The sequence below is a fragment of the Ailuropoda melanoleuca genome, chromosome 12 (assembly GCF_002007445.2).
Source record: "Ailuropoda melanoleuca isolate Jingjing chromosome 12, ASM200744v2, whole genome shotgun sequence".
NCBI classification, from domain to species: domain Eukaryota; kingdom Metazoa; phylum Chordata; class Mammalia; order Carnivora; family Ursidae; genus Ailuropoda; species Ailuropoda melanoleuca.
This window is the reverse complement of record NC_048229.1, coordinates 80,808,176-80,816,851: the sequence shown is the minus strand read 5'-3', so window position 1 is coordinate 80,816,851 and position 8,676 is coordinate 80,808,176. Positions and strand designations below refer to the sequence as shown.

Sequence of the window (8,676 nt, the reverse complement as noted above, 5' to 3'; positions counted from 1 at the left end):
CGGGGCGCCGGGCGCGGGCTTGGCGGGGCTCGGGGTGCTCCAGGCCGGCTTGACCCTTTGCGGCGCGGCGCGGAGCCCGGGGCGGCGGCGCGCGAAGAAGTCGGTGAGGCGGGGCTGTGCCATGGCGGGGCTGGGGACAGGGACCGGGTACCGGGCGGGACGGAAGTGGTGCCGCGCTCCGCGCCGATTTTCCCGCCACGCCTGGCCCCGCCCCCGCGGGCGGAACCATGGCGCCGGACGGGGGGGGGTGGGGGCGGCCGGGAAATGGACGCGCCCAGGAGCATGCGCGCTGACGCTCTAGGCGGTGCCGGCGCGCGCATGCGCCGCAGCGCGACCCTCTCCGCGGGATTCGGAAGGTGGAAGAGCTCGCCGTGGGCGGGACGAAGAGTCGGTGAGGTCCCGGCAAGAGAGCGATGCCACGCTGCTTCCTGCGGAGGTTGACACCAGTCACCGTGGACGCTGGCCCTCTCGGCGGCGTCCCGGGGCAGGGTCGGCAGCCAGACCCCGGAGTCTCTCCGCGGGTGCGAATTCTGCGTCAGGGAGGCTGTTGTAGAAGGAGTGGCTTTCGGGAGGGTCAGGGGTGTGTTAGTTCCGAAGGGGCCGCGGGGGACGCTGCTGCGGGGGCCCTGGGGCCGGGGATCCTGCTGCCGGGCACGCTGCCTCCGAGAATTCTGCTGCCGGGACCCGCGGAGCCCCGGGGTGCCCTGTAGGGAGCCCCTCGGTGGGGGAAGGGTGCCCGGAGGCGGCAGCTCCCGTCGGCGATGAGGGGAGCGGGCAGCTACGCCCGTGCATGGGGAACAGCAGCCGCCCAGGGAGCAGGGTGGAAGGTGGCAGCCGGCGTGTTTAAGGCTAGGTGTGTGACAGGTTTGTGGCGGTGTGTGCGCTCCGGGCCACACTCTGGAGGCAACCATTGACCTCCGTGGAAGTGGAGCTCTCCAAATTTAAACTTGCTATGCGTTACAGGGGGGCGATGTGCAGGATTCTGGAACTCCGGAACAGCACACATTCGAGGCACAGCCTCTTCTTAAGATCAGCGGCGGCAAGGGGACTTCGTAGATCTCCCAGCTCCCGGCTGCTCATCAGGAGGGAGGCTGCCGTCTTCCCTCTCAGAGGCCCTGTGCTTCCGCGCACTCTGTTTCACGTGTAAAAAGTAAGGAAACACGTGGTCTTGGAGAGGTCCAGGCAGCTGGCTGTGTCGGCTCCCAGCCCCTGCCCTCTGTAGATAAGCTGACGGGCAGGAGGCCTCCCAGAGCCTGCAGAATGCTGAGACGTGTCTACCAGCATTTCATGGAAGACAGGCAGGGAGAGGACGCCCTGCCTGCCTGGCCACCACATGGCTGTGTGACAAGAGCACGCACTCCCATGCACACCCAGCCGAGGGGGACTCCTGGGAGAGAAAGAGTCACGCATCGCTGTGCTGTGGCCAGCTCCCTGGGGCACTAGTCTGGAGGCGAGGCGGAAGCAGGCCCTCGGAGGCCCTGAGTGGTTCTGGGATAGCTGAGGGATCTTGTAGGATCCAGGACATGAATCTAAAATGTGTCGGTCACATGTGGGATGAGGCGAGTCTGGGGACTCAACAATCTGTCTTCATTCATTCCGCACAACCAGCGGGGGTGTTGGGGCATGCCGTGCAGTGGGACCAGGGGGACCGCTCCAGCGCGATGGCCAATGTCTCTGCCATGGCAGTGTGTCTGGCCATGCCACTGTTATTTTTAATGTCATTCCTGGTGATTCGGCCTTTTTGGGGTGACTTATGCCTCTGGGGCAGCTCCTTCTTAGAACATTGTCTGCCCACCTACGGTGAAGGGGATCAGCAGCCACATCTGCAAGGTGTGACCCCCCTCCCTCCCATTTACCGCTGATTGGATGAGAGGCGCACAGGTGAACCAATGAGATCCTCTCCTGGGACTGGAGTGGGAACCACCCTTCTGTCACCTCTGGTTGTGGGAACTGAGATGGAGACATAGTGCGCAAGGGTCCGGGTGACCCAGGGACATCCAGCCAGACCCAGCTGCTGACTCAGGTGGTTTGAAATGGTTTCCAGTTTGCTCTCGTGGGAGACCCCCAGCCTTTCGTGATGGCCCAGGTTTTTAGGAAGCAGCCTCTAGCCCCTCCCATACCTCTGCATCTTTTGCCTTAAGTGCCTCTGAGTGGGTTTCTGGTTCTTCCAACCCAAGGAGGCTGGATGAAAGCCTGGTCCAAGGGTTCATCCATATGAGGCTGCGTTAATAAAAGTACAGAGTCTAGAATAAGGGAGGTGAGAGCCCTTCTCTGCTCTGTTCTGCCCAGGCTTCCCTTGAAGTGTCATGTTGGCTTATAGGTATGGAATGTTAAGAGGATATAGCCTGGCTGGAATGCCTTCAGGAGAGAGAGAGACCAGATAACAAAGGGGCTAGAACCCTTATTTCTGGGTGTTTACTCTGGAGAAACTGGGAGGTCGGGGACTATGTGTTCATTCATGTGATCCCCCAGTATTTACTGAGTGCCCACTGGGAGCCTGGCTGCCGAAGGCCCAGAACAGGCCAGGCCACTGAGGGTCCGTTGTGTACCAGGTTGAGACCAAGACAGATGAGGCCCCTGTCTTCAAGGAGCTCACATTCTAGTGCAGAGAGACAGAAATTAGTTTTATTAAAAACATAATTTCATGGGCGCCTGAGTATCTCAGTCGGTGAAGCGTCTGCCTTCAGCTCAGGTCATGATCCCATGGTCCTGGGATGGAGCCCTGCATCAGGCTCCCTGCTCAGTGGGGAGTCTGCCTCTCCCTCTCCCTCTGCCTGCTGCTCCCCCTGCTTGGGCTCGCTCACATGCTCGCTCACTCTCTGTCTCTCAAATAAATATTTTTAAAAATTAAAAAAAAAAACCTTTCAAATAAATAATATAAAACCTGGTCATGAAATGGAGTGACTTGGGGGGGGCACTTTAGATCTGAGGGTTCAGGGTGGCCTCTTGGAGAGGATGACACTGAAGGGCAACAAGGAGGGGCCACGGGAATATCTGATAGAGAACAGAGTAGAGAACCCCAACCCCCATCGCCATCACCACCACCATCATCATCATTTTAACTACACTCCAAAAAATGGCTAGAGTTGAAGTAAGTTCTAAGTTGCAGCCGTGTCTGCCCAACTGGAACTTCCCTAGAACCCATCCCACCCCCTCGTCTGCCCCCACGACACGTGCATAGCACGATGACTGCACCTCAGCTGCCCCGTGCTGGGGCCACGTGCACGGAATAACCACGGCCTGGGGGTGCGCAGTGCCTGACAGTTTGCAGAGCACTGTCACAGAACAGTAGTAGCTGGACTCCGGTGAGGTGTGCTGTGTGCAGGCCCGGTCCCCATAACTGGAATGCCTTCTCTGTCTCTTCCTTGGCACACCTACAAGCCATACCCTATTCGTGGGTGAAGAAGCCAAGACCTGTAAAGCATGAGGCCGGTGCACCAGGGAGACGGCTCCTCACGCTCGCCTCCGCCTTCCCCAAGAGACCAGACAGGGACTGGGGAGTTATGGTGGAATTCAGGGTTCAGGGACTCCCCTGGGCCTGCAGAGAGCCTGGCACCTGCAGCCACAAGGGGGATTTTCACGGTCTTGGCTTACAATGCGATGTCTAGCCAGATCTGGGGGCAGCTTGGTCTTCAGTGAAGACATTTGGGTCTCAGGATCAGCCTGCATTTGGCTCATTGTCCACCAGACATGATGCAACACACGGGAGGGAGGAGACGCTGCTGCTGCCCACGGGCCGAGCGACCCGGGAGGTCTCCCCTCCTCCCCAAGCCACAGGGTCCTCATCTCTGTCAAGGGGACCTCACGGAGTGCGCGCTCAGCAGAGCCCTGGGAAAGCAGACGTGGCCTCAAGCTCCCATGTGACAGTGACGCAGTCAGCAGCACGTCTGCTTTCAGGGAATGTCAGCGTGGGGGTGGGCACACTGGAGCCCCGGGTGAGTGCAGAGCGGCAGCCACAACAGAAATGTGGCGGGAGCACATTTTCTCGTAGCACACTGAGAAGGTAAAGAGAATCAGGGGACAGTCATTTCAAAGTAGTTTTTATTTTACCCATTATATCCCAGTCATGTGAGCAAATAACCGATATAAATTTATTAATGAGCTCCGTCACGTGGGTCACCGCCGCCCACGTCACAACCATCACCACGTCCTAGTGCTAATACTACGTGCAGCCGCACTTCACACCTGATCTTTGCTCAGATTTCATGAAATTCGCAGCCGGAAACGGGCTCACGTGCCCAAGTTGTTCCGAGGAGACAATTCAGCAAGTGCTAGGGACACGCCGGGTCCCAGCGGGTTGGAGGCTGCAAGCCGGGGGTCCCCACGACCGGGCGGCCTGGCACAGGGCAAAGGCGGCGCCCGGGGAGACGCGACGGAACACCCCGGGCCCCCAGCCCCCGCCCGCGCGAAAACGCCCACCCGCGAAACTAGGCCACCGGCGCAGCTCTGCGCTGTCAATCACGCAGCGGCACGGGGCGGGGCGTAACTCCAGAAGGGGCGGTGTCTCGGGGGCGGGGCCGGAAGCGTGGGGAAGTGCGCGGGTTTCTGCGAGGGGCCAGGCCGGGTCGACGTGGACCGGTAGGGCGCGGCTCCAGGGCCACCGGGGTGGGCGTGGTCGGGACTGGCAGGGGAGGTGCCATCGTTGGGGGCGTGGCTAAATTGTGGGCGTGGCCGGAGCCGAGGCTGGGTCCGAGTTCCGACTGCACAGACCGAGGGGGCGGGTCCCGCTGGGGTCACCGGGGTCACCTTAGACCGAGGGTCCTGCAGGCTCCGCGCCTTCTGTCTTGTCCCTTGCTGCCCTGTCCTCCGTGGGAAGGCGGCCCCCGTGACGATAAGAGCCCACGGGAAAATGCCTGGAACCGCACGAAGACCCCACGGAGCAATCACACCTGAACCCAGGGCCTTGGTCCCGGCCGAGCTCGCCGCCGCACCCCTTCGCGGTGGCCCTGAACTGCCCGTCACCGAAGGACTTTGGGGGCCCTACCACAAGCCGCTCCCGATCCAGGTGGGTTAGCTGTGACCTGCGCTTAGGGGGCTCACAGCCCTGCGCTGGGGGTGGGGGGGGTGGGGGGGCTCAGCCCTGCGCTCAGGGAGGCGGGGAGGAGACTCACAGCCCTGGGCTCGGGGGGTTCACAGCCCTGCGGAGTGGAAGGTTCCTCCCGAGCTCAGGAGCCCACTCTGCAGTGAGGCAGGCCCATTCGGCAGCATCCATTGCGCTCCCACTGAGTGCTGGGCACTGTGCAGGGGCCGGGGGGCCATGGCAGTGCCCACTGAGGTAAGTGAAACTTAGTCAAGGAAACCCTATTAAAAGGGAGCGTGCAGGTTGGCAGGGGGAGCTCTCCCGCCCTGCCGCCGCCTGTCCATTGCAGACCCAGCAGGAAGAGGGACTTGGCCTGCCATGGGCTTGCCCTTGCCCGTGGACACTACTTTCCTACTCCAGCCTGAGGAAGGGACGCTGTCCTCATTACCCGCCCCCCCCATACACACAACAGCTCCCTCCACCAACAGTAACAACGGGAAACCACCACATGTCCAGCTCCCGGTTTACCCCACTGGACTTTTAGTTCATAACAGCAGTCCCAACTTACCCCTTCCCTCCTTAAAAAAGCATTCTCTCCTTTGTTCCCCACACTCGCCTGTGGTTTTGCCACAGCTCATTTGTCACACACTGTAATTCTTTTTTATTCCCTAATAAATCCATCTTTTGCTGGTAAAATAGCGGGCAGGATCTAACATAACATACCTTAAACAGGTCTGTAAGCAGGTGCTGCGAAGTCAGTTTCCCCTGGGCCAGGCTTACCTGCAGGGGTAGACTGCGTGGGAGTGATTTTCCACGGGGACCTGCACTTTCCCAGGAGCCAGCAAGGAGCAGCTCCCGGGAGGGAAGCTGGCGGCGTGGGCCAGGGTTCCTGCAGCCTGGCAGTGAGTGGGGTGTGCTGACAGGAGAGGGCGCACAAGTTCCTTCGGGCCTCACAGAGCACTTAGCTCTTAAGGGCCGTGAAAGCCTACAGTAGGGAGTGGTGAGACCAGGTTCCGTCCGGGAGGAAGGGTGGGAGCCAGAGACAGGCTGAGGCCGTCACTTGGGCAGAAGCCTGTGACTTTGGGAGCACCTGGCTGGCTCAGTCAGTGGAAGGAGACAGGATCTCAAGGTTGTGAGTTCGAGCTCCACGTTGGGTGCAGAGATTACTTAAAAATAAAACCTTTAAAAAAAAATCCTATGACTGGTTTAGAAGGGGTGAGCTGAAGATCAGGCCAGATGCCTGCTCGTCCACCAACCTGTGTGTGTGGCCATGGGCACGTGCCAGTGACTCGGCATCCCCAGGGTCCGTGGCACATGCCCGTAGCACACTTGCGTGCGGGAGCACTCAGGAGCGAGCACTGGACGGTCATGAGGAACAGGAGCAGAGCACGATGTACCCGGGAGCAGGACAGGGAAGGCTTGGACCGCAGGCTTTGGGCATGGGTGGGAGGGAGCGAATGCCTCTGGCTGGGCAGGAATGCTCACCCGACCACCAAGGGCTTGCAGTACCACAGAGGAGTCTGAACTTCCTCCTGGGCCTGGAGGGGAGGGAAGCGGCGAACGGATGTGTGTGAACAGTAGACCCGTCGGTTGCTGCGGAGGACAGGTAAGGGGCAGGAGGCTGTGGCAGCCCCACTCCTGAGAGAGGAAGACGTGGGCAGGGAGGAAGGGCTGAGTGCGGCCCATGAGGGCTGCCAAGTGACCACACAGGGCCTTGAGTGGCTCTGGCCCGTGGTGAGGAGGTGGGGGCCTCAGGACACGGAGGGAAAGGGCAGGTTCCAGGGCCCATGGAGGCTTTCTGCCTTGACCTGTGATGGGGTGCTGTCATCCAGGCAAGCCCTGACCACACAGCCCCACCCCGAAGTCTCTGGAAGGTGGCAGTGGGGCCAGGGGCGGGGTCTGTGCCATTGTCAGATGAAGGGCTATTGGGAATCACACGTGTTCTTGGCAGGAGACTCTCTTCACCAGAATTGACAGAAAGCAGGGCCCAAGGCAGAGCCTCATGGGACTTTGGGTGATGGGCTCTGCAGGGAGCGTGGGAGAACAGGACACCAGGTGGGATGGAGGGCGCCTGTGGAAGAGCCATCTCTACTCAAAGCTGGTGGCTCAGTCACACAGGACCGTCCCCCCAAAAAGCCAAGTAGATCACATCTGAGGACTGTCCAGGGGAGAAAGGAGAAGAGTGTTTCCACCAGCTCTCATGGGTCAGCCACACACCCCTTCTGGACACAGTCAGGGTCAGGGGTCACAGAGCTGTGGGCAGGAGAGCGGGCATGGCAGGGGCACTGTCAGGGTTGGGGGTCTGTGTGATTCTGTTATCTCTTGCAGGTGATGTGCCAACCTCGGGGGTGCAGAGTCCCCTGAGGCAGAGCCCCGGGGAGCTTCCAGGCTCGGGGTCCCCGGGAGTTCTGTCCAGGGGTCAGAGCGGCTGGAGCAGGACATGGTAATCACCTGGGCGGTCAGGAAGGGCTGGCAGGGGAGAGGCCTGCTGAGGGGTTCCAGAACATGGAGGAGAATTTGCCAGGTGCGGAGATAGCCTTCTCGGCAGAGCTTTGCAGAGAGCAAGGCATTTGGGGGACCCACGCGGCCCTGCGTGTTTTGCACAGGGGTACAGACAGTGGAGTGATGTGGCCGGTGGCCCCAGAAACCCTGTGGGGGACCCAGGAGCCTGAGGAAGAGTGACGTGGTCAGCCTCCCTGTGCCTGCCTCATGGGCCGGAATGCTCAGGACCTCTGTCTCCTTCCTCTGCTCCCAGCGCCCCGGTGGGAGAGGACACCAGTCGGCCTCGGCTTCGGTAGCTGTACTCTGCTGTCCAGAGCCAGCGCCCCGCTGCCCGCGGTCCACACGCTGTGGCCAAGGAGATGTTTTCCCCCCTTCCCTGCGCCTGAGCAAGCTGGTGGGTGACCTCCATCAGTGGGACCACAGCGAGGGGCCCTTGGTCAGCATCACTCCGGTGACAGTACAGAAAACCAGAGGTAACTGAAGGCCGGAACGGGACCAGCAGGAAGCTGAAAGGCACCCAGGCCGGAGGGGGCAGGGGCTTGCGCAGTTAAACCTACTTTGGGAAGTTTCCTGCAAAGGAGGAAAGCGCAGGGTGTGCTCAGCTCCTACTCCACCCATGAGCTGACCCAGCTGTCCCGAACCCAGAAGTGTAGGCAGGGAAAGGGCCAAGTGTGGGGGGCAGCCAAGTCTGCACACAGGCCCCCCCTCCAGCTCCCACCAGGCTCCCAGGAGAGCCGTGGCCCACATGCGAGGGTGTGTGAGTCAGCAGGGCTGGAGGCGCCCGCCAGCGCCAAGGGAGGGCCGGACAACCCGCTGGCTGGGCCAGGACCTCCTGCTGCTCCCCCTCCCCCACGGGGCCCACCTTGGCCCAGTTTGGAGCCTGCCCTGTCCAGACTCCCTGGGTTTGCCGTCCTTGGCTTCCTTCGAGGTGTCGCTGGAGGCAGTAAGGTCTCAGAATTTCCCACCCTGAGCAGAGGGAGGCGGACCATTGAGAAGCCGGCCAGGCAGCAGGCTGTGGAGAAACTATGCGTCTTCTCCACTTTAGCGCCTCGCTCCGCCTGACAGAGCGCATCCCTTGAAGGAATGAAGCCCCTGCCCAGGGAGGCCCCGGGTCCTCGCAGCAGCCCGGCCTCCCACCTGTAAGAGCGTCCCCG

General features: G+C 61.1%; 1 protein-coding gene across 1 annotated transcript in view; it reads right to left on the bottom strand.

Moving 5' to 3' along the window:
• The window catches only part of CDT1 (chromatin licensing and DNA replication factor 1), a 6,260-nt gene extending 4,579 nt beyond the window's left edge, over positions 1 to 1,681 (bottom strand). The window contains exons 1-2 of the mRNA XM_034639049.1: positions 1,603 to 1,681; positions 152 to 778 (exon numbers count right to left, since the gene is read on the bottom strand). Coding sequence (XP_034494940.1) covers positions 152 to 778; positions 1,603 to 1,681 — 706 coding nt within the window. The remainder of the gene's footprint in view (positions 1 to 151; positions 779 to 1,602) is intronic.
• Positions 1,682 to 8,676: the final 6,995 nt, after the last annotated feature.